This window comes from Durotheca rogersii (assembly GCF_024521655.1).
Source record: "Durotheca rogersii strain YMJ 92031201 chromosome Unknown GGS23scaffold_19, whole genome shotgun sequence".
Taxonomy (NCBI): Eukaryota; Fungi; Ascomycota; class Sordariomycetes; order Xylariales; family Xylariaceae; genus Durotheca; species Durotheca rogersii.
The window spans coordinates 374149-398658 of record NW_026251250.1 but is presented as its reverse complement, the minus strand read 5'-3'; the positions used below and the strand labels follow the sequence as shown (position 1 = coordinate 398658).

The following is a 24510-nucleotide window of genomic DNA, read 5'->3' as shown; positions in this document are numbered from 1 at the left end:
TGACCTCAGGGGATCTTATGGTGGATTCCTTCATACGAACTACGTTTCTCAACTTCCGTTACATGAGGATGAGACTATCCCGTGAGGACATTCGTTAGTGCAGACCCTAATTAGAAGCATTGATTAAATGTTGTTGATTCTTATTGAGAGAAAAGTGACGTGTCATATGGTAGGACGACGGAGTATCCATCCCAGCAGAACTCAGTGTGGCCGTCTCGCTCTCGGTTCCGACGCCCGTACATAGGTGCTAGTCCTTTGTCACAAGGGAAAATGTAGACTCCTACCTCTCCTGCTTGGGTGAAACAGGCCCTCGCGGGTGTTACCATGGCCCCCCCCTCGCCTCTTTGCAGACGACCTCACGCCATTTGGGACCGAATTCGCTCTCCCAGATCTCCGCAATCTCCTTTGCCACTTCCTCGCTCACATCGCTCCAGGGCTCTCCCTCCGTCTCGTCTCTATGCTTCGTAACGGTGGTAATATCGAAGCGGTGCCCGGCCCACACTCCCCTGTAGATCCGTGATGAGATTTTCGGGTCCATTGCGAGGAAATCATCTGATGACCAGCAGATGCGCGACAAGAGCACTTCGCCAAAGCCTATACCATAGATGGTAGGGCCGTAGATAAGCTCTGGCTTGATCGCAATGGATTCCGAGCGGACAAACTCCTTCGTTGTCAAGTTTCTAAGAATCCACCGTTGGTCCTTGGGGTAGAAGTCCGTATCGGGGATCCGGATGTCCTTACATGCCAACTTTAATCCAGGGTCACGGGGGTCTCGTTCTTGGCAAGCAATGAATATATTTGTCGACTCGAGGTACAAATCATGACCATAGCTCCTTTCTATGCCGGAAACGTAGTCCCAGGTGAAGTGGGCAAGGGTGACCGGCTCGTTAGGATCTATGTACTCGAGGTCGTCACACAGTTGGCCATTATATAGCTGGCCGAGTGTCGTTTGACCTAGTTCCTGTACCTCCTCTTCCGAGAATAGTCCCGGGGGGTAGTCGCCGGGTTTGGTGTATTCTCCCACACAGACGATACGTTTACCTGCCCATTGACGCAGGAAGGACTGGTAATAATCATGGAGGCATTCTCGAGCGATGGCCCAAAGGCGCCGATTTGCCAGGCCGAGGCAGACGAGGTCCGGGACGAGTTCGACTTGGGCAAAAATCTCTAGGAGGATTTCTACAGGAAGATGGGAGATGGTGACGGGACGATCGGCGTTGGCTTCACCCTCTCGGCCGCTGCTCTTTACTTTGGCCAGCTTGTGGTGTCGAGGGCAGTCGGCATGAACTTCGCCATCGGCTTTGCGCTTTGGATGTTCTCCCACGTGGGTATCTCGGGCCTCTGCTGATGTAGAGGCGCCGCGGCCGGAAATAGGGGAGAGGACCGGTCGGACAGGGACGGCGAGCAGGTCCACGAGTGAGTCCATCGACCCATCGAAAAGAATTTCGCCGAACCTGCTTCCGCGCATGTATAGCCTCGAGTGAGGGGCCGCGATATCGAAATCTTGGCCCATGCTGGCGGAGGGACGCGGCGTTGTCGAGGGAAAAGAGGATGATGATGAGCAGAGGGGTAAAAGTTGCCGGTAGGTAGCTGGCCATAGGTGTTTTATGTGTGGGTATAGCCCTGGAGGGAGCGCCACGCGTCCGAGTACGTACCTAGCAGGTGGGTACCTACCTACCTATATCCAGGGTTGCAAAAAAAAGGGTTTAAGTTAAGTTTCAAGGAAACTTAACTTAACTTGAGTTTTTAAAAATAGAAACTTAACTTAAACACTTAAACTTTTTTTTTCAACCCTGCCTACAAGTACCTGTCTAGAGGTGCCTACAGGTACCTAACCTGCCTGTAGGCCACTGGACAGCACCAGCCATAGCACTGGCCACAGACGACGAAGGGGCCCTGTTGTTTGTCGCGTGGCCCGCTTTTCTTAGGCTTCCTTCGTCGCCCATCCTGCCAACCCCCCTGTCTTCCTCTTCGATAGCTCTATAGCTCCACATACCACTGGCGCTCATGGCGACTCACAATAGGTATCAGTGTCCCCTCTCTCGGTGTCCCCTTTCGGGCTGCTCGGTCTCGAAACGCGTCCATGCGTGGCTCGGTAACAACATCCTCGCCCGGAAACGTTCGGGTCATCGCTGTTCCCTCTCCCCGTCGGCCGAGGGGTCGATGAGTCGGTGGGGGTTCGCGAGACCTCAACGTGTATTACCGGGATCATCACTGTTCGGGCTAAAGCGGCGATAGATAGGAACCTAGAGAAGATGAGAAATCCTCAAAGCGCAGATTGACGTGACATACTCTCCTGTTGGGTGTGGTTGAGTTGGCGCATCTTAGGGCCTGGGGCGACCGGTACTATGGCTTCTCCTGCCACGTCTACGGAGACGACGACGACGGGATCTCATGCGGCCCATCGGGTCCCGACCTCTTTGCCACCCGGCCCACCTTGTGGTCGTGGGAGAGGGTGCCGGCGGCGAGGTCGGCTTCGTATTTGGCCTAAGGGTTGCTCTAGCTCCATGATGTAACCGGATATTTGCGCAGGGCGCAACATGTACCTACCTATACCTATCAGCTATGGGCATTCCAAGATGAGAGGTGCTTCGTAAGGTAGTACCTTCTTCTCTGTGACATTGGGGAACCCTCACATTCTAGGCACAGCAACTGCAGGACTGCACCCATGTTTATTTTCCTTCATGCCTCGACGTATCTATGGTCCTCTCTAGGGGCTTCCACCCCCTATTAATTACAGCCAGGCGCACGATCAACGAGGTTCTTGCAGACGATACCTAGGTACAAAGACACGCAACCCCACCTACCGTTTTGGGATGCGCGACCGCTGCTGATTGGCACGCGCCAGACGCAGAAATAAACATGAGTTGGCCGCGTGAACACGCCCACAGTGCCTGATTTCGTCTCCCACCACACCTCACTGGATGCCGTACAGTGCGGGCAGTTCGTATTTCTTTCTTTCTCTGCTGGAGGTGCTCACTGCTGGCGTCCAAGGAATGCGCACGGTACCTATAGGTAAACCCCAAATAATCACTGTTCGCATCAGACCAGAAGCCAACAAACACAGGAAGACCACCAGAGGGTAAAACTTGTGGACTTGGTTGGAAGCACTGTAATAGTGGGAACCGACACGGTACCCGCATGGAGTATGCCTGTAGGGCAGCGGGTGTAATTGTATTACTCCAAGCCCACATACACGTATGTATCCCGCACTGTGTTCATTTAGCATACGTATGAAGCATAGTAGATCCAAACATGGCGCTATCTTGTTTGTCAACCGCCGTTTACGCCTTTGCTAGGACAAGTATGGCTGATTGCCTGCTCGTGATTATATCACTGCGAATTAATATTGTCCTATCTATCTAGACTCTACTCATAGTTTCTACTCCATTAAAGTGGGGATGCTGTCCCTCGTTACTCATATCCCAGGGTGCTGTAACATTAAGTAAGCCGAATAGCTATAGCTAAGTTCAACTATCCTCCATGCTTTATCAGATCTCATCTTGTATGTCCATGCAAGTGTATCCGTCACGACTCGCCTCTCATAGAGTAGCGACGCCCGTCGATCACCGTGGTCCCGATTGCAGAACGTGGACGCTGTAGGCATACGCATCCCTGCTGCCGCCTCACAAGAAGTAGTAATAGGGCGCTGTCGTGCCATTCGGAAAGTGAAGGACCTGCTGGCCGTGCGGTGACGTGCCGCTGACAACATAAGCGACGGGGCCGGCCGCAGGCGGAGCAGCAGAGCCGGGGGGTGCAGGGGGGCCGGGAACCGGGGAGCCAAACGTGCCGGGTGGGTACGGCGGAGGGGGCATAGGCGGGTTCATGATCTGGGGTGATCCGGGAAGGAAGAACGGCGCCGATCGGTTGGAGTTGACTATCCCCGTAGTTAGTTGTTTCCACGTCGTCTACGTCAGTAGTGAAGTAACGGTCCCATAACAGGATTGAAATACGAGAAGAACCCATCCGGGGGCAGGAGGGAGAGGGGCACAAAAAGCAAAGCAAAAAGAGAGAGAAATGGAATCCAACTTACACCACAGGCTGGTGTTAACCGGCGGCGTCGACAGCGGAGGCTGCTGGGGCCCCGCGACAGCCGGATTTACCCAAAGGACGGGCCCGTTTGGCGTGTTCAAGACGAATCCGTCCCGGCTGCCTGGGGGCAATCTAGGAGTTGGCCAACGCTAGTCAGCGTCATCTGTCTCTCCGATCGGGGGAATTGCGTCTCTGGCGATATGCTCATAAGGGCACATCCGACAGAGACGGTACTTACCCTCCGCTAGAAACGTAGTACAGCTGCGGGCCTCGGCCAGCCGCCGCAGCCGCCGCAGCCGCCGCGCCAGGTCCAGCTGGAGGCGGAGGCGCAGGTACTGATGTTGCATTATCAGAAGGTGTGGTAGGGTCGGGGTTACCGGGATTGCCATCATCGTCCTCTCCTCCAGCCGGGGCGCCTGTCGCCGGAGGCGGAGGGTTCTGTGGTGGGCCTCCAGGTAGGCTACCGGCGGCCGACATGCTAGCTGGCTGGTGCTGCTGCTCCTCCTGGGCCTGATCCTGCGCGGATTGCATCTGCGCCGCAGCGCCGTCAGAGGTAATTAGGCGGTGGGTGGGTTCCTGGGTCGTAGAGCCGTCCGGAAATTGGACGGCGGTCGTGTCGGAAAAGCTGACTGCTCTGGTCCTCGCGCGCGGCCTTGTCCGCGAACCAGCGCCGTGGGGGTCCCGCGCTCTTTTAGAGGGCATCGATACCAGAGTGTTACCGTGTTTGACTCATGTATACTCACGGATAATCGTTCCCGATTTAATGAGTCAGAAATGGATCCCGGTAGAGATGTCGACGTGGTCTTGAAGAGGACTTAATTGCGCATTTTCGCACTTGATGTTGATTGTTACGGGAACTGACCGCGAAATGAGAAATGGCAGAGAGAGAGAAGGGTTTGCTAATATCACTGGGGTTTCCTACCGCACCCCAAGACACGGTAGCCGAGCATTTTCCAACTGCCCTCCGAGAATGACAGATGCATCTACAACTGGCTTGTTTTCGACAGTGGACTGGCTAATAATTGTCGACGCCGTGTTATCCACAGAGCTAGCCCATGTTACAACGCTGCCACTTGTCTGATCTCAGCCTGTATTACCCGTCATTTGTAGGGCGGGTCCGCTCGGAATGTTGCCGAACAGGTCACAAAGGTCAGTGCGACCAAACATATTAATATCTTGATTGCCTGTCTGCGTTGGGGACATCCGTGGCGCTGACAAGGTGATGAAGAACTATCTCTATTGACTTAGTGATCAGCCTGGTCTACGAGAGCCTAGATGACTTAGTGACCCTATGGCCGGGGAGTTGAATGGAGAAATCTCAGACTGGCTCTCACTTTCACTTGAAAGACTAGGCCATGATCTTGCCCTAGGCCCGGATTGTGTGGCGGAAATATAATCTGCCGTAGGAATGATTAATCAAGCCGGGAGCGCCCTGGTTGTCGGTAGGACGATATTAATGTGGAAAGATGGCGTCGAGGAGAATAAGCAAAGGGGAGAGGGCGCAGGTATATCTAGTTGATTAGTTAGATTATTCAAGAATCCCAGCAAACGGGAATGCGGCCCACGTCCTAGTCATAGGGGGTCTTCGAGATTATACGCCAAGGTTTAAGGAAGGAGAACAAAATTTTCGCCTCGTCACGCTCCATTTATGAGGCCGTAAGTGTGCCGCCACGCGAGATTCTTCTCTCTCGTACCTGTCATGTAAGCTCCAGCTAGAGCCAAGTGACGCGAAGGCGCCGTACTTCCATTCCACGCTCGATGTCCCCAGGGAGGCAATGTGGGATACATCCATGACTCAAAATTAAGAATCGAAAGCATCATGAATAGCCTGTGGTTTTGGCGGCGGTAGCTCTCGGCGGTGGAGTGGCGGCAAGCCTGGGGGCGTAATACCCTCTGAGTTCCCGTAAGGGATCAGGGGCCGATACCACGGGGGGTGCCCGCGGAGAGTAGAATCCACTCAGCTCCGGGTTATTCAAGTTCGCGCGAGGTGGCGGCGATACTGTTTCCGGTTGCGCAGCTGGCGTTGCAGCTCTGGAGCTCGCGAATGACGACCTGGGCGAGAATTCGACACCTCCTAGGCCCCTGTCTTCTGTCGGCCGCGGTGCCTCCCTCCTCCCCCCCACGCGGACAAGGCCGCATAGGTACGACTTTCGGTCGTCCGCCATGGAGTTTTCAAACAAGGTGAACCGGATTCGATATGCCTACTGGTAGACGGACGGTATCCCGAGAAATGGTGGATGACTGCTCGCGCGGAGATTAGGTAACCAGGTAACGCGATCGCGGGCTGGGGATTGGTAACCTACCTATGTTACCTGACCACGTAGAGCTAAGCCAGACACGACGCAACGCTGAAACAAACAATGCAACAGCACAAACTTGAGGATAGCGGGCGCTTGAGGATTTCGACTCCTGGAATTTATTGGCGATTTTTCAGAAGAGAAATGAGAGTAGACTTATGTTGATGGTGAGAGACGATTTTGGCTGAGCATATCGAGGGTGGATGGGGTGGTATATGGAGTGGGGTGACATGGCAGCCTGGTCCTACAGTGAAAATTGCTAGCACACGATACAATTTTCCCTGCAGTTGGCAGCCAAACGCTAACACGACTAACCAGCTGCCGAGACTCCGCTGGCCTGTGCGTTTTGGCTAGCTCGCTTCCTACTACTTCGTAAGCATTTAGTCATCTAAGCATACGAAATGTAAGAAGCCGAACCTGAAGTGCTGATCAATTAGGAGGATAAAACTAGGAGCTCGAACTGCCAATTGAGGAGCTCAAATACAGCTCCTTTTACAGCGAATATCAGGTTACTCAGGGATTCCAAGGAGCTTTCAACTGTGAATAGGCAATCGCTGCTCCAGTTGTTCAGTCAACAAAGGTAAGTCGACAAAGATGAGCCAATGGGATGCCTAAAATCCACAAGCCGTTCCACCCCGCCCGCGATATGTACCCCCGTACCTATATCGCATATTGCGGATTATGTAAGACGATATCATTCCTGGGCTTATCGCCAACCGTCCTTTTTATCTTCTTCACGTTCCGGGCTGGGACACATGTGGCTACCTGACAGACGACAATGTCCGAAATAAAAGAATCTGAGATACATCTGCGTTGCCTATGAGAGATACATTTTGATCCCCTCTGAGCACCATGATTATTCGCGTGCTCACCCTCTCGCATCCCCTCACCATCGTAGCCGAGCCTCTGACTGCCGTGGCCTTTGCCCCCTTCGGCGCCGTGCTTGCGAATCCGGCCCCTGACGTTCATCCCCAGCCGAATGACGCCCATACGAACCCTCCGCTTCTTCCTGATTTTGGCGCTGTCTCTGCCAACCAGAGGACTGCCATCCAATATCGGAAGATTGCGCCGCCCCTAAGAAACTTATATGCCCAATTCTCCCCCACTGCTGCTGCTGCTGTCGCTGCGGCTTCTTCTAGCAGCGATAAGGCGGATAAGGCAGAGAGGCTTCTCGGCGGCGAGCCACGCACCACCATCTTCGTATGCGGTGCGCGGCAGCTTGCCCCTGACCCGGAAAATGGTACAGGAGACGGGGCAAGCCTACTCGAGGTCGGCCTGCTCGAGCGGCACCCTTTCACAACCCAGACTTTCGTGCCGCTAGGTGCCTCCGCCTCGAGCACGCGGTATCTCGTCATTGTCGCGCCGAGCCTACCCCCAGATGACAGTGGCAACGAAAGGGACTCCTCACTGCCAACGCCACCTCGCAGCCACAAAGACGGGTTGCCAGGCCCCGGCATGCCTGACGTACAGCAGCTGCGCGCGTTCGTAGCGACGGGCGCGCAGGCTGTGACGTATGGCGCGGGGACGTGGCACGCGCCCATGGCCGCCCTGGGAACCCCCGGGTCAGCTATCGACTTCGTCGTCATACAGTTCGCCAACGACGTCCCCATCGAGGACTGCCAGGAGGTGGTGCTCGAGGGAGAATGCGTGCGAACGAAGGTAGTTCCAACCCCTCAAGGATAACGGTGTGGGTGCCGAAGGAGCCATAGGAATCGATAATTAGGTGTGCGATCTGTTTGGTCCTCTACCAAGACTATGAACTCGAGATCCTCCCCTCCCCCCTTCCCCTCCCCTTCCCTCTCTTCCTGTCCGAGATAAGGCGCCTGCGTGTCTAGCGACCTCGTTCGTTCTTTAAGGACTTCACGCAGAGTAGGATGAACGCCAGTCTCGAACACCGAAATTGATGGCACAAGAACCGAAGTTGCATTGGCCTCAGAGCAGAGAAATCCGCTCCGACGTAACGAAAGATACGGCCGTTTGCCGTTTTCCTAAGCTCTCTCGTGTCGACATCCATCTGTGTGCAGTATTTGCTCGGGTGTGCTGGGAGATATAATAGTGTCGGGGTCTCATGTCGGAACTATCTCAGGCCTGCGCGGAAACGCTCGCAGACTCTGAAATTATGAGGCGACACCCCGTCTTTGCATGTAGGGACAGAGAAATTGTCCTGGGATCCTGTGACTGTACCGGAATTGGAAGGATGAATTCCGCAATCGTGACTATACCGCGTGTTTTCGACCCATCCCATTTCCTATACACCCCCATAGGAAGCCATTTCCATTCTGTCCCTCCCTCCCTCCCTCCCCTCCCCAACCACCCTATGCAACAGATTGTGTCCCTAGACAGCGTGCTCGGTTAGCCTCATCACCCAAAGCCGCCTGTACCATGCCCCGAAGAGACAAAACATACCTTGTCCCTCCCACCACCCCGCGGATACCCCGCACAAAACCCGAAGGCGAAGACGACGACGCGTCAATACTCGATGCCCACCGTGGTGAGCCAATTCTGCTCGTTCATGGCCCTCCAGACGTCATGCTGGCCGAGCGTCGAGCTGACGCTGTCGTCGTCCTGCTTGGCATCCCCGTCCTCGGCGTCCTCCCCGGTCGCTTGCAGGCGGCTGGGCGGGCACGACTCGAGCACGCCGACGGCCCGGCCCGGCGCGACGCGCACCCGGGCCCGACGCCGCAGCTCCAGCACGTCGACCTCGATCGTGCCCGCCGCCACGAAGTGGTACACGTGCACAGTGCGGCGCTGCCCGAAGCGCACGCACCGGCCCCGCGCCTGGCGCGTGTACGCGTCCCACTCCTCCTGCGTGCCCGCCAGCAGCGGGCTCGCGAACAGCACGTGGTTCGCGTACTGCAGGTTGGTCCCGGCCGACGTCGCGTCGTTGAGCTTGAGGAGGCGGACCTTGGGATCCGCCGCCGCCGCCGCGACGCCGCGCCGCTCCTGCTGCGCCTGCCAGTCCCGCAGCCGCTGGACGAGCGTCTTGGCCGCCCCGTCGACGGGCAGGCCCCGCTCGCCGCACCGCGCCCGCAGGTCCGAGACCCGCAGCCGCGGCAGGTCGTCCAGCGGCTTCAGGTCGGCCGCCCCCACCGGCGCCGTCGTGTACTCGATCCCGGCCAGGTCGAGCGCCCGCTTGAGCTCCTCCATCTGCGGGTCGAACTGCACGAACAGCAACGCGAACTCGTCGTCTGGGATTCGTCTGATCGTGTCCACGATCATCTGAGACTTCGAGCTGAGCGCCGCGAGGCTGCCGTCGTCGGTTGCGCGAGATGGGGGAGCGGGAGGCGGGGGCTGCCGGCCCGGCATGTCCGGGTCCAGCGTCCGCTGGGCGCCGCCCAGCTTCGACATCGGTATCGTCGTACCGCGAAGCTGCGACGGGCACCGCGTCGGGCCATCGGGGCCTAAGTCACCGCAGAGCTCAGCGTGGAGATGGTCGGCGCAGATGAGGTGGCCGCACTCCGGGACAAAGTGTAGCCGCTGGGTGGGCTTGACGAGGCCACACCCATCGCACCGACCCTCCTTCTCACAGGAAGTGAGGTTCTCGACGATCCTCTTCTGTTTCAGGGCGTAAACGACCTGATCCAGAGCCTTTCGGAGCTGCAGGGAGGTGTCGCTGACGTCGTTCCCGGACCACGTGAACTTGGCGCCGCGAGCTTGCACCTCCCTGCCGAAGATGGGGAACCTCTCGGGCTTCAGCAGCCGGCAGTCGTCGAAACCAACGTAGTCGGAATCGTCTAAAGTGCCGGCCTTGTGCGAATCCCATCGACGAGAGAGCTCGTCCACCTTCTCGCTGTCGTCGAAGAGGATGCCGGCACCACGGCAGAGCTCTTGGAAGAAGACCTTGGTCTTCCTCACGTTGGACGCCTCTCCGCGGATTGTGTTGTAAAATGAGGGGACGCTCGCCGCCGTCCCCTTGGTCATTTTATCGTTGTGAGCCTTCGCCGCTACGGTGAGTTCGGCCTCGTCGTTCTCGACGAGGCCCCGCAGGGCGTCTCGAGGCTCCTTGTCCTTCAATCCGGGGAGTTGGTCCCCGTAGACGCGGCAGACGTCTAGCACTAGGTTTAGTGCCTCGTTCTCACCCAGATCGTTGAGTTGATCGGGTTTCAGCTTGTAATATGAGGTCCAAGGCGTGGACCTCATGTAATTGAGAGCGCGGAGGAAGTCCGCGTCGCGCTTAAGAACGAATTCCGGTCGGGGAGAGGGGGTATTTGTATCCTGCTGGTCGTCGGTCCTGGGTGACCTGGAAAATACCTGGTTATGTATACATGCCCAAGGGTGAATTCCGCCGCACTGTGCGGTATCACCGGCCAGGATTCCTCTGAACAGTGTGCAAACGTCGCCTATGACACTCTTCGCGTTGTCGAATTGGCGTTCCTTCGCGTGGGAAAGGATCCGGTTACAAAGCCAGATCACTTTGTCCGCGTTTGCCTTCAAAGTGGCCAGAGCGCTCCGGAGGAGAAACTTGCGGTGACTCAGGAGGAGAGATTCCGACTGTTGTGATTCTTCCCGTTTCCCCAGCGACGCGAGCAGGAGAAGTGCCTTCGTACCAACGGCCCTTCCATTGCCGTGCCACTGGTGACCAATTATAGGGGCTAGCAAGGCGCGAGACTTGCCAGGAAGCAGGTCGGCATCGAAGCCGCAGGCCCGTAACTCTTGCTGCAGGTCCAGGTAGTGGATGGATTCGTTGCGGTTCATCTCGCAGACGATCACCACCTCTTCAACCGTGACGCCACCGGCGAGATCCCGGTCTAAGGGGTTGGACGTGGCGAATTCTCGGAGGAACTCCTCTCCTTTCTCGTGCCGCTCGCGTATACACTGGTCAGACGAAAATTCCTTGTGGGCCAACAGCCTCTCGGCGTTGCTCTGCTCTCCAAGCTCGGGTCCTTGCGTGATCCGGGGGACCCCCAGACGACGGCGCATCGGTCGCGCGATATGAATATCCACAAGATCTGCGATACCGCACACCGCCGCGAGGTTTCTCGTCGGCGGTGTCGCTGACAGAACCCATTTCGAATAAGCTCGAGAATGTTGGACGAAGAGCGCCGTCGGGAAATTGTCATAGGAAAATTCGTCGTAGATCACGCGGGCGAAGCTGAAAGCCTCGAAAATATGGGTGAAGCTGTCTGAGATACCCTTTTCGGAGGGGAATTTCTGGGTGAGCTTTGGGCTTTGACCCGTAGCGTCGTTATCCTCGTCGTCGAGGTTCTCGGGGTTATCGACCTCTTTCGAGGGTTCCTTTCGTCCTTTACCCTTACCCTTGCCCTTAACGTCTCGAGATCTTTCAGAGGCTTTGCCTTCAGGCGCCCGATGCGGCTGATTATTGTTGAAGTCTTCCGTGAAACTGGATTGAATCCGCACCTGCACATCAAAGTTTTCACTCATGTCCACATGCAGTTCCCTGAGGCCCTCTTCATCTCCGGATTCGCTTTCCTTCAAGACCAATAGCCGACTTGTATACTTGGAAGCGGTCGATAGCGCCTCTTTGTACCAGTCGCGGAGCGCTCTGCCTTTGGTTTTTCCGCGCTCCTGGAGGAGTTCGAAGGGCGGGTCGAGACATCCCGCATTCTTGGCCAAGTTGAAGTGATAGTCTACCTGGCCGAAAATATCGTTGCTCACTATGATAAGTCGAGCGTCGTCCAACCGTCGTAGCAGCGACATTTCCCTGTCGTCCTCCAGGTCCGACACGGTCTTTATCGTAACTATGTGTCTTTCGCTGGCGGGAACGAACTTGACGGCTTGTTCAGCCCACTGGTCGACCAAATGGGGGGGCACGATGATCAGAGACGCCTTGAGGTGTCTACAGTGCGGATTTTCGGCGGCCCGTCGCTCGATAGATTCTGCCATGTCGAATTCTTCCTGGCAGTGGATCAGTGCGAGTGTCACTACCGTCTTGCCATAGCCAACGTCATCTGCGAGGACACCTCCACGGCGACAGATCTTGCGTTGGGCACAACCGACGAGTCGCAGTTTTAGATGAGGCTCGATCGACTCCTCGATCTCATGTTCCGTGAAGACAGGAGAACCCCTCTCGCGCGAGAGCATCCACCCAAGAGATCGTGTTTGTGACGTACTCAATTTCCCGTTGAATGATGACATTCGAGAGTCTTCAGCAAGGGGTTTAGTGGGGAGTCCGCGCAACGACTTAAAGAACGGCTGGAATGTGTGTCTGTTCGTATCCCCTCCGGAAGTTTCTGAACGTATCTGCAAGTTTTCGGACGTCACAACGTTGGTTTCGACTCGAGTGTAGGCATGAACCTCCACTCCCATTTCGTCTCGTTGCGGTAAATACGAAAGGGCCTTGTAGGCTGGGCCCTTGGGATTCACCAGATACCGTATAGAAACGGTATACATGTCCGGCGGAACAGCCGGATGTGGCACGACTTGAACTCTCACTTCGAAAGGGGGGAGCTGGGCCTTCATCTCGCTCTCAAAAGCTGCGATCTCATGCGAGTGATGATGGGCAATATATTTGGACCCGGTTCGAACCCATCGGATCTGTGGCAATGACGGGGGGGCTCCCTTATAGAAGGACTTAGTCTCCCTCGACTCGTTGTAGGCGGCAGCATCCATCATCTCAAAGCAGACCTTCAGATCCTCGATATTGGCCACTTTAACATTCAAATGCGAGATAAAGTCATATAGGTGGTGAAGCTCGAATGGCTCCACGGTCACCCAACCGTCGTCTGTCTCGTTCTCTGCGAGGTACCTATACTTCTTGATTATATCGTTTGTATCGCACACTGAGTGTCGCGCGATGCGAGCATCCATGAGGACGCATTGCACTGGATCCAGAGGCTTGACCAGCCTGTATTTGGATTGTAATACCTTCAGCATTTCGACTCCTCGTAGGATTTCGCTGTACTTTTCGGGACCCCGGACAAGTTTGAAAGCCTGCGGTGGCATCCAAAACCCGTCGACGGTAGCTTTCACAGTCGTCGCCTTAGCCCCCTCATGGAGATCGACACCAGACGCAAACTTGATCAGGACTTCTCGGTATTCGTGAATCTCTAACGGACGGCAGTCGTGCGAAACAACCCAGCTATCCTGACTTGGCATTCCTGTCCTGGTTGTGTCCTTGAACAGAAATAAACGTCTCTCATTGAGGGAGTTTACATAAAGACTCTTTTCGGGGGCGTCGCATTTTCGTCGGTGTTCGTATAAACCGCAGATCGAGGGCATGAGTTCCATAATTTCGGGATAGAATCCGAGGTTGTCTACTTCTTCTCTCGTTGAAATCGTAACGATTTCCAGTTGGTCGTTGCCGTGTTGTTTCGAGACTTCCACCTCAACTGGTATGGCCTTGAAGCACCAGAACATCCAGGACTCGTTCGTTGGCAAGGTGAACTTCAAGGCAGGGTCTAGCCTTGCCTTCGCAACAGGCTGTGCCAGTTGAGTTATGGTTATGCCATGGGCCGCCCTGAAGCCCCTTCCGAGATCACCCCAGGCATCGAGGTGCATATACCAGGTGAGGCCTTCTTCAGACAGCACGGCCCTCAGCTCAAGGCCGCCTTCTGCGGTGTAGCAGACGGTGATAATCTCGGTTATGTGTATGTGGTGGTAATAGAATACTGCCGATGCGAGATGAGTCATGATTGCCGAGTCCCCGATAATGGCTGGTCCAGGGTATTGAGGTTGATTCGGTGTAGATTCCATTACGATCGACTTTATGATGGTGCTCGGCAAGTATGACATTACCTTGTGTTCCACCTCGGACAGCAGCAGGAAGTCTGGTGGCCTGCTCGCGTATTCGACGTAGTGTTCCGGGTTGCCCGAGCACCATCGGCATCGGATAGTAGAGCATACCGTGCATCGACGGAAGTCAACAGTACTGTATTTTGCTGCTCTATTGCAAAAACAGTAACGTCGACATCTCTTATGCAACGTGTATAAGGACGGAATATCGGTAGTCGAAGCAGAAGTTGTGCTGAAGTCTGCAACGCTCTTCCATTCAAATCCCATAATAGGGGCATGAGCCTTCACACCAAAGTTGAAGGAGGAGGTAATCGTAGGGAAGGGTCCGATCCAGCCGTCGGCTTTGGTGTCGGTCTGGCTTCCATAATGTCTGTCCACTGCGATTAACGTGGAGATGAAGGCAGCACCGACTACAGTGGTGGTCATCGCGTTGCCGGCAAGATCCCTTAGGTTGTCCTGGGTTTCCGTGGCAAAATCGAGCCGTGATAGCGGCAGCCCTTGCATGACCAATGTCTCGAAACCCGACAGGATCCTGTTTTGATCGGTGACCCAGTGGATTCCCGAAGGAGTAATACAGCCGGCCATCCCAAGCGGCACGCTTCCGAGATTTCGGTCTATATTCTGGCTGAGATCGTAGATTCGGCTTTTGAAGAGCATATCAAATTTATATCGTCGACCGTCAATCTGGAGACCTGACTTGAGGCCGCGAAGATAGAAAATCTCAATGCAGTCGAGGACCCGGTCAGGTTGGGTCAGGAGAACCAGACGGTCCATGCGGTCGTACGGTCGTTTGTGCCCGTTACTCGACCCCCATTGGGTCAACGGGCGCTCGTTACCGAGTTTTTCTTGTTTCCGTACTCGCGCGTGGCGAACCTTGCTTCTCTTCCAGTCGCTGTCGGCTTTTCTGGGCATCAATGCCTTCTCGGAGTCGTCCTGACGAGCCCTCTCTGTTAGAGGATGGGCGGCTGGAAGCAGCCACGAGAGGATCGGAGCAGAGGCCCTTCGGCCGAGATTCTTGACAAGCTCTCTCCACTCGTCGAGGATCTCTCGCGCGGAGTCTTCTCCAAAGGCATCCCGGCTTAAAGCCACAAGATAACCGCGCTGGCGTGTCTGGGGAATGTAATAATCTTTGGTATCCAGATGCATGTATGTGGCGCTGTAGCCCACGGCGGGGAACCACATCTTCTCGACAACCGACCACGGTGCGCCTAGGACATTCTCGAGTATGACCACCTTGGGTGTATACTCTCTAACATAGTGGAGCATGCTAAAGAACGTCTGCCCTGACTGTCCCATTTTACCCTTGTCGTTGATAGCCTCTTTAATGGCTCCATCAACTACGTCTTTGGTCTCCTCAAAGTCGTGGTCATTCCAGACCTTTTTTTCGCAGAGGTTATGGAGAAAGTCCTTTCGCTTCTGCGTGTTGAGATTGGAGAAGTCGACACAGGAGCATCCGGAAATGAGAACATCAATATCTCCGGGAATGGTCTCTACCGCACCCATTGCGGTGGGGCTACATATCACAGTTAGTCATTCACACGAGCAGCGGGGAAGGCAAGTTAACTTACGCTTTTCCATCTTCAGAGCGGATGAAATCTCTCATGTCATTGAATAGTATACTGCCTTCGGCGTTTCTGGCAATGTAGGCTTGCTTGAACGCCTCGATCTCGGCAGAGAAGACATGGTCGAATCCCAAAATTTGCTTTCCGGGGTTGGATCGGCCATAAGAGTCTTGAAGCATTTTCATCGCGAAGATGGGAGCTTCTGTGCCGGAGCACATAGTAGCAATTCGGAGACGAAAGCCTCCGTGGTCAGCAATGAGATCAAAAGAATCCTTGCGGCGTCCCACTAGGTCCTTGAAGGCAGCATCGACATTTGTGATGGGTGGGAGACTCCAGTCCAGTCCGTTCGCGACTTTCCTATTATTCGATGGGCCTTCATCTTTGTGGGTGGACTTATGCTTCTTTGCATTTCCGGCTCTGCTGCCACCAGCAGGCTTCACAGCCGGTCTCTTGCGAGAATACGGGTTCCGCTTAGGTGGCATCGCGAGGGAAGTGCGGACGGTTGAAAGGATTTACTCGAGGGATGGGGGTAGTGGTAAAAGAGGATAGATAACGGTGAATCCCAGAAGAGATTGAGAGGTGATATCGAGAGAGGGAGAAAACCGGCCGTCAAGAGCCACGGATTGAGTCTTGGGATGAGTCAAGAGAGCCAACACAATTTCGTGGGCCGAGGATTCAGGTTTTCATATGAAAGGGAGATCTGCGTATATGCGCGTGTATGTGGATGGGTGGATGGAATGCTGATGATGGTTGGGGAAGAGAGGAAGACAGATGTGACTGGAAAAGAAGGGAAACATGGAGATGGAAATTTTACGCGGAATGGGGCTAGTTCAATCCTCAGGAGGGTATAGATAATGCAGCCGGTGTTTACTCCGGAAAAGTGGGTATGTTCGCCGAAAAGGCGGAGCCGGCTCCGTAGAATGGGCCGGAACAGGCCGGTAGGAGATGGAAACAAAACAATAACAATATAAGCACTAGGAAACAGGAAGAGGGGAGCCACAGTGATAGTGGAGTGAATGGTGATATCCAGGATCAACTAGGGTGGCCCCCAAGACAAGGAAGAATCAGCAAAGGACTTGAGCAGAATCACCCTGAGCCTACCAGGTGTCACTCATGATTGTTACTATCCTTACCTGGATCCTCACTGCTTAAGACTGGGCATAAATAATACGAGATTATGCTATGTCTCAGGAAAGCCACTATTCAATACCAGTAACTTCAAGTCTAGATCTTTACAGAACCTGTAATGTGAATCCAATGCCTTCAGGGAACTTGTTATGTCAGGAGATATCTGTAAGTATGGGCGGGCACTATGAGACAATGCCTTTTCTCATACTGACAACCCCCAAAACTGCGGTAATGACTGCTGGCTTTGGTGTATATATGTGGATAATCTTCCAACAACAATAATACCTTCCCCGTGGGACATCCTTGATCACGAGGCGTCAGATCCTGACGAGGGAACTGGAGTGTACTAAGATAAATATAGATACAATCTAGCTTGGAGTATATTGTCACGTAGCCCTTTCAGATGCGCTACGTTTAGGTATGCTGATCTATGGGTCCCTAACTAGGTATCATCTTATAGCTGTAACTAGTTTACAGCTATAAGGTGGTAATTGGGTGAAATACAAAGCAAAAATCAGTAATGAGTTTTACGTTTGGCAGTGTAGCCTACATATATATATATTATATGAGGCCCCGCAAGGATAAGCTGCCACTCAGACTACCAGTATTAATGGAGTCAGAACGACTGCGTGGGCTGGTGCTCAGACTGAGATGCTAACGAATATTATTGGTATTACCATCCCCCCTTTCTCAAGTCTCTCCTTTAATAAAGAAGGTCAAGATAATAAGGCGCCTAGATCACAAGAGTTTCCTATTGTTATTCTTTACATTATCCTTGATGAACTTAGTTGAAGCGAGCGAGGGTTGGATATGACTAATATGGCGATGCGCTATTGTCTTCTGGAACAACGCCCTTATTCAGCCGATGACGTCCACTCCTTAATCCATTTCCGCATCCACTCGGTGCCCACAGGTGACATTTCACGTAGAGTTGCGCTGGCTGCTAGCGCACATTCTACTGACATTGGATTCGACGCCGCCCCCAGAGACCATAGCCCTTCGCGATAGAAGTCCAGCAGTTTCATGGCTGGGTTAAACGAAGCCACAGTAACCAACATATCGCTGCCGCCGTTCTCCGCGGCTGCCACGCTTTCCTCCAGTCTACCTAACCAGGCTGACGGCGATACCACCGGCAGTATTTTCCCCACATGCTCCTGAGCCGCGGCGATGATCGTAGGCAAAACCTCACCCCATGTCACGGTGTGAGGGTTACGCAGATTGAACACCTCAGCGCCGGAGCTGGTCGCTGACTTGGACTTGGGGTTGAGCGCGAGATCAATCATCGTTTCGGCTAGCAGGTCGGAAGGGATCCAATCAATCGTGGAGAACTGAGACCCTAGGCTATCCGGCAAGCAAGTGAGGTGAAGAGAACTAATCACGAGGCTCGGAAACCACTCAGAGCGTTTCCACTCGCCACCTTGGCGGGCAGCTCCGGCCACTTGACCCACGCGCGCAATCGTTACGGGGATCCTCAGATGCCGAGCTGCGGTATCGCAGAGGAGCTCGGATAGTAACTTGCTCCGCGAGTATCCGTTCGCATATGGCATGCCAAAAGACTCCAGCACCGTCTCGGGTGCCGGTCCGGCATCGACTGATCGACCGCTTACGGCACCAACGGAAGAGACGAAGAACAACTTGATAAGGTGTTCTGCGGTGGCCGAGAGCTTAAATAGGTTCACCAATCCTGCCAACTGCGGCCGGAACGACGCTAGGCCTAGGTTGAAATTCACTGCCCAGGCGTTGTGGATGATGAGGCTAACGTGGCTGCGTAGTGCTTCGTATCTCGCGTTGCCGAGACCAAGTGAGGGGTGTGCGAAATCCGCCTCTAAGAAAGTCACTCGATTTTTGAGACCGTCCCTCGTCAGCCCAGCAGAGGCGAACCCTGAGCTCTGGGCCGCGCTCCCGCCGTCTTTGCCACGATTAAGACAAAAGATATGGCCAATCCCTGGACGATCAAGTAGAGCGCGTAATAGGTATCTGCCTATCGTTCCAGTAGAGCCCGTCAAAATGACATTGATCAATCCCCACCCCTGGCCGGGAAAGGGAGACTTGGATGCCGGTATCTGATGGATGAGTCCACGGTACGTATCCAAGAATGTAGCCATGATGTCTTCATCTCCGGGACCCTTCCCTTCCCCTAAGAGAGCTGAGGTTAACTGGGAAACCGTAGGATTCTGATAGACTGTGGATAAGGCAAGAGTAGGGAGGTGTAGGCTGCGCCGGAGAGCGCGTGTGATCTGGAGCGCCTGTAAAGAGTCCATCCCACGATCAAAGAAACCAACACCATCATCTAGGCTCGACCAGCCAGTAACAGCCGATACACTCTCGACAACGCGGAGTGCGACTACATCTCTATTAGCTAGGTCTAGTGGCGCATCTGTCGGTTCATCTTCTAGAGTCATCTCAACGTCCGCGTAAAGCTTGTCGATCTCTGCTGCGTATTGAGACAAACTGATGGGCCGCTGGATGGTTCCCTTGCTTGCTCGAATCATGGGTCGGCCAGGGCTAGTCACTAGTATCAGCCTCTTTTCGACTCGCGCATGGGCCGGCGCCATCTGATTCGCCTCGTCAACACTAGGCCAGACGCGCTCGATCAAGGCAGCCTGCTCTGCCGTACTCAGGGGAGCTGCTGCCGCTGCCGGTTCGATCAACAGAGCCGCTTGGAACCGCTGGGAGCCTATGACGAGAGCGCCGCTAAGATCAGAGTTGCGACTCAAGATATGCTGTTCCATGGATACGGGGTTCGACTTCTCGCCATTAAGAAAGACTATGATATCGTCGGCGCGGGCTTGCCAGCGCCATGCGTTGGGCGCAGTTGGGTGTGGCTTAAACAAATCACCGGTGCGATATTCTTTCTCAAGGTGCTGCTGCCCCGGTATCGCAAATACGTTTTGGGTGTCAGCAAGAGCTTCGTCACGCCGTATCACCAACTCATAGGCACCATCTACAACCTCGTCGAAAGCAACGCCAGCACAAGGGTCGAAATAGATATAATGCCAGTCGTGCGTCCCTGACCCGGCCGGTAATATTATCTGTGGGGGGGTGCCGACTTCAGACGTGCCCCACCGGCCATGCAGAGGCATCCTTGCTGCAACACGATCGCCGATGGCTTGCGGCAGGTCGCCTCCGATATAAATGACGAGCTCGAGATGATCTGCGCAGTAGGAAAGGAGCTCAGGAGCCTGTGCTAACTCGGCGACCACGGACGGCACCAGTAAAGCTACGTCTGCCGGCGTTTGTTTGAGGGCATCGACAAGGCCCCGTGCAGTAACAATAGCCGTGGTTGCTGGTGCAATCACAACATTCCCGAAGGGGATAGCGTAAAGGAAAAACTGTCCTAAGCCGGCCCCCTGAGATAGTTAGCGAAAGTGAATTCGAACGTAGGATGAGTTCAACTCGGCTTGACATACATGGAACGGAGGCAATGTCGACATCACCCGTTTACCTTGGACCGTGCGGTCGAGTGAAGTCCACCCCTCTGGGGGTTCATGGCTCGTAGCATTGCAGTGTCGCCTTGCCGATTCCTGAGTCCAAACGACGGGTTTTGGTAAGCCCGTCGACCCAGACGTGTGCCTAGATGGGATTAGAGACGAGCCGAGCACCACAGTCTATCGTTCCTCGTTAACACATACAAAATCAAAACAGGATCCCAGCGACCCTGCTCAAAGGATTTCCCGAAGGCAAAGTGCGGATAAGAGTGTCCGAGTAACTGGCCCACGCTCGGTATCGCGAGTTTACGCGGCTGGACTGTCTCAAGGATGGGTAGGGCAAGTGGCGGCATTGGGTCTGTTGTTAGCAAGGTTCGACACTTGAGGGAGCTGAAGAGCCCCTTATGTGCTGCGGGGCTGTTGCGTGGTGATGTGAAGAAGATCTGTCGGCTGGTTAGAAAGGGAATGAGCATGGACGGTGACGGAGCGGCGCAAATCTCACCACATAGCCTGTCTTAAGTGCAGCCAAGGCTAGGGCAGTAAGCCGCACATCATTAGGCCCCATGTACGTTAAGACCTCATGGCCTTGACCGGGACCGAGTTCCTCGCTAATCCACCAGGCCAGGCCGTTGACGACATTGGCCAGTTGAGCGTATGTGACGGTGCGGAAGCCGTCCTCGTAGGTGGTCGGGCTGCTGGGCCATAAGCCGTATACAGCATCGGGCGTCTCCCGAGCTAACCGATCCACGATGTGCGGGAATAAGTCGTCCTAACAGAGATGTCGACGTCAAAAATGGAGTTATTACTGCGCAGCAGACTCGGGAATTGAGAGAGGGAGGAAGGGGGGAGGCTCCTAAAGATATAGCACCAGCGGTATTTACTGCAGCGAGCCTCGTATACGAAATACCGAGAACCAGAAAACGGGGAGGCAAATATTGCTCACCTGCCAACGGGCAACACTCGCGTGTTCGGCAGCCATGTAGCCAGAAACAGAGAGAGAGAGAGATAGAGAGATGAATGCAAAAGGAAAGCTGGCGAGCCGTAGCAAGTCGGAGAGGAAAGGAGGGCACGCTGGGTGCTTCTTATGCTAAAGTGCATATGCTATCGAATGCCCAGGTCTAATGTAATACTAATTGTCTCTTCTTTCTACTAATCCGTACACCCATTGTAATACCCGACTAGTAGTGACCATGCATCGATTGCGCCCATGGCGGCGAGTGGTGATAATAGGTAACCCCATTTGTCTTTGTATGACCAGTATTAGCATTCCGGGGGCCCACCTACCTGAGAGGTACATACGCTCTTCCGGTGCTGATAGCTTTAATGTGTCGCCTTGTACTATAGAGGGCGTCGTCTCGCTTATTTCCTAAATGTAAGAGACATCCCGCTGAGGAGGTAGCGGTTGTATTATGCTTGGGGGCTTGTTTATTGCTTTCACTTACCCGACAATGGGTAGCTACCCTCCGTATTAGTAGGTTTCCGCATGGCTAGCTCTAGATCAGGTATTACAGGAGCCGAGATAGTACTTGCAGCAAAGTAGGCTGCTAGCTAAACTAAAAACTATGGGCGGTAAGCCGTAATAGATTAAAAACGGACTACATAATATCTATAAATTTAACTTATATTATATCATTATTTATAATTATTATTATTATTATTATTATTATTATTATTATTATTATTATTATTATTATTATTATTATTATTATTATTATTATTATTATTATTATTATAGTAATAATAAAATTTCATTATATTACTAGATTAATGTCTTTTAATTATATAATTAAATATTTAACTTATACATTTATATTTACCGTAGCCTCGGCGTATACGTACCTTAAAATCGGGGTTTTTTCCTTATATAAATATCCCGACAAACCAGTCAACCGATACAGAGGATTATAAAAAGGGCAGCACCCACAAGCAACACCCAACTTCATTTTCGAATAGGCGACATCTAACGACTTACATCCTAGCTAGAGAAGAACTAGTGATAAATACACATCGACCACCACGCTCTCAAACGCCACCCCTCCACCAACATCAGAAGGACACGATATGACAGACTCGCCAAGTATATTGAACCGCAAGCGCCGGGCGATTTCCGACGCACCAGACCCCCTAGAAGCCACAACCAAGTGGCTCGACGACCTCCTAGAGCAACGGACCAGGCAAGGCTGCAGGATTATAAGCCCGGCGACCGAGGCAAACGTCCGGGCTATACTAGCGAAATTCCAGCGGGCACAAGAAGCACCATCAGGCGAGCAACAGAACATACTCGCGGCCGAGTCGTTGGCCAGCATCCGCCGCGTGATCGACCGCCGGCTAGCTATCGACGCCAAGTACGCGGACGCGAGGCTAAAGCTGGAGAAGCTAGAGAGAGACGCATGGCTCCTAAGGTACGGAGATTACCACGCTGCAGCACTCGGGGCTCTCCGTGGTGAGGCTCGAAAGATTGCACAAAAGGCCAAGCGCCACCAGAAGAAGGTGCAGAAGAAGCAAGAGGCCCTGGAGGCGCAGATGATTGCAGATGGTAACTCGGCGGGCGCCAGCGTGTCGATTGCCCCCAGCACCACGCCAACCACACAACCCGAGTCTGGCGACGATGCAGTATTGGTAGAGTTCCTGTCCCAGTCATGGGCGACGATCGACCAGACACTGGCCAGAGAGGAGGCGGACGCCGAAAATTGTTTCGAGAGCGAACCCCCAACCCAACCTATGACTCAACTGGTAACCAAACTTACCAATCTCCTACCCCTCACCACGATATACCGGGATGTGAGGGAGAGCATCGCCCTGTACGCAAAGCGGAACGAGCTGGCGCACGGTCACATCGCGAAGTTGGCTGAATCAGGCAAGTTTTTCGAGCTCGCCGGAAAGCTCAATGCCGACCTGATCAACGTCATCTGCAAGCCAGGCGTCCCAGCGGCGGAGCGTCGTTCGACCGAGAGCGCAATAATGGTGGTTGTCAACAAATACTTTGAGGAATTTAAGCGCGACCCAGAGACCAACGCCCTATTAACCTTCAGAGTGCGGCCGACCGCTGATAGCAAGGTCAAAAGCGGCGATGATAGAAGCCGTCAGAAGACACTCAGAGGCTAATGTAGCGAGGTGAGCCGCGTTTCGAGGGCGGCTCCCACGAGCATCGCGGGAACCTCCTAGAAAGGTCCCTTAAGGCCCTCCGAAAACATGAGGTCGGAAGTCCGGAATTATGCTAGCCGCTAAGACAACGCTGCCTCACCTGGCTGCGGCATGGTGACAACTCTCGTTGTTGCAATTGGTTGAAAGGTATAGGCACAATGGAAGGCATAGCCACCTAAGGGAGAGACAAGCTTGCGCAACACTCCATAAGAACGAACATTGAGGCAGGGTTGGGGGCTAGAGGCTTCTTCCACTTTGAAATGCCACGTCAACCACCTGCTCCAGGTGCGTGGAGAATTCCGTAGTGAGTTATAATATAATACCTACAGCCGGGTTCTGGCGCTTGGCGATTGTATGTTTAAACCCTCACCACTACAAGCTAGCTCACTTCTTCACGAGCCACCCCTATACAGACTAGGCATTTTATATACCTTAGTTTACATACAAACGATTTATCCTTATTAAAAATCGGAAAAGGTCGGAAGCCTCTAATTACTAGCACGACGGCCGGCATCTGCCACTAACGTCTCTTACGTCGTCGCTGGCGGATTTGGGGATCTCGGTCGGCGTCTTCTATGCCTGGTGGCGAATCGCGGAGCGGAGCATCTAGTAACATTACCGAGACGCCTACTTGATCCAGATGATCATCGCAGCCTAAAAGCGCATCTTAAAGCAATCCAACCACGATGCCGCCTCTATTCTCTTACCTGCGACGTGGCATCAGGGTTCAGCTTGCAAAACGCAATAGTTGCTCTCAACCGTCCGCCGGTGCCGCCAGTGCGAGGCGTTATCCAGTCAGCAACCATTAGCGAGGTGAGTCGACTGGCTGTCTCCCGTGGCCGGCCTAGTGATGATCGAGAGCGAAAGGCTGAGAAATAATATAGCATCACACTCTCGATGAAACTGCTCCGAGGTACCGACTTTGGGGTAGGTGCCTATTAGTTAAACACTGTAGGTACCTTTCGGTACCTACCGAACCCCTCTAGCCAGCGCGTCCTCAGCGCAGTCTCACGGTACCCACCTCTCGATAATATTAATGCCTACCCTAGGTACCTAGGTGCCTAAGGTACCTAAGGTGGGTAGGTACCTCAGGTAGGCACACCGAGATCGATACCTACACCCAGGGTTGAAAAAAAAAGTTTAAGTTTTTAAGTTAAGTTAAGTTTTTAGGAAAATTTCTTAAGTTAAGTTAAGTTTCTATTTTCAAACCCTTTTTTAAGTTAAGTT

At 53.8% G+C, this 24510-nt stretch overlaps 6 protein-coding genes across 6 annotated transcripts; 2 read left to right on the top strand and 4 right to left on the bottom strand.

Moving 5' to 3' along the window:
* Window positions 1–56: 56 nt before the first annotated feature.
* Window positions 57–1542, bottom strand: GGS23DRAFT_577579 (uncharacterized protein). The gene is made up of 2 exons (XM_051516932.1): window positions 285–1542; window positions 57–74 (listed from the first exon to the last, which is right to left on the bottom strand). The coding sequence occupies exon 1, from the start codon at window positions 1511–1513 to the stop codon at window positions 320–322; it is 1194 nt and encodes a 397-aa protein (XP_051369918.1). The 5' UTR covers window positions 1514–1542; the 3' UTR covers window positions 57–74; window positions 285–319.
* Window positions 1543–3339: 1797 nt separating this feature from the next.
* On the bottom strand, window positions 3340–5242 carry GGS23DRAFT_158085 (uncharacterized protein). The gene is made up of 3 exons (XM_051511409.1): window positions 4271–5242; window positions 4034–4164; window positions 3340–3877 (listed from the first exon to the last, which is right to left on the bottom strand). The coding sequence occupies exons 1-3, from the start codon at window positions 4732–4734 to the stop codon at window positions 3627–3629; spliced, it is 846 nt and encodes a 281-aa protein (XP_051369917.1). The 5' UTR covers window positions 4735–5242; the 3' UTR covers window positions 3340–3626.
* A 1814-nt stretch (window positions 5243–7056) lies between these two features.
* On the top strand, window positions 7057–8187 carry GGS23DRAFT_577574 (uncharacterized protein). The gene has a single exon (XM_051516931.1). The coding sequence runs from the start codon at window positions 7182–7184 to the stop codon at window positions 8010–8012; it is 831 nt and encodes a 276-aa protein (XP_051369916.1). The 5' UTR covers window positions 7057–7181; the 3' UTR covers window positions 8013–8187.
* A 444-nt stretch (window positions 8188–8631) lies between these two features.
* On the bottom strand, window positions 8632–16177 carry GGS23DRAFT_612184 (uncharacterized protein). Its single transcript, XM_051520466.1, has 2 exons — window positions 15590–16177; window positions 8632–15534 (listed from the first exon to the last, which is right to left on the bottom strand). The coding sequence occupies exons 1-2, from the start codon at window positions 16063–16065 to the stop codon at window positions 8799–8801; spliced, it is 7212 nt and encodes a 2403-aa protein (XP_051369915.1). The 5' UTR covers window positions 16066–16177; the 3' UTR covers window positions 8632–8798.
* Window positions 16178–17514: 1337 nt separating this feature from the next.
* Window positions 17515–21118, bottom strand: GGS23DRAFT_612180 (putative NRPS-like enzyme; the record flags this gene model as incomplete). Its single annotated transcript, XM_051520465.1, has 5 exons — window positions 17515–20061; window positions 20122–20284; window positions 20344–20582; window positions 20642–20908; window positions 21083–21118. The coding sequence occupies 5 exons, from the start codon at window positions 21116–21118 to the stop codon at window positions 17566–17568; spliced, it is 3201 nt and encodes a 1066-aa protein (XP_051369914.1). The 3' UTR covers window positions 17515–17565.
* A 920-nt stretch (window positions 21119–22038) lies between these two features.
* Window positions 22039–23734, top strand: GGS23DRAFT_577566 (uncharacterized protein). The gene has a single exon (XM_051516930.1). It carries the CDS (start codon window positions 22201–22203, stop codon window positions 23242–23244), a length of 1044 nt encoding a protein of 347 aa, XP_051369913.1. The 5' UTR covers window positions 22039–22200; the 3' UTR covers window positions 23245–23734.
* The last annotated feature ends 776 nt before the right edge of the window (window positions 23735–24510 follow it).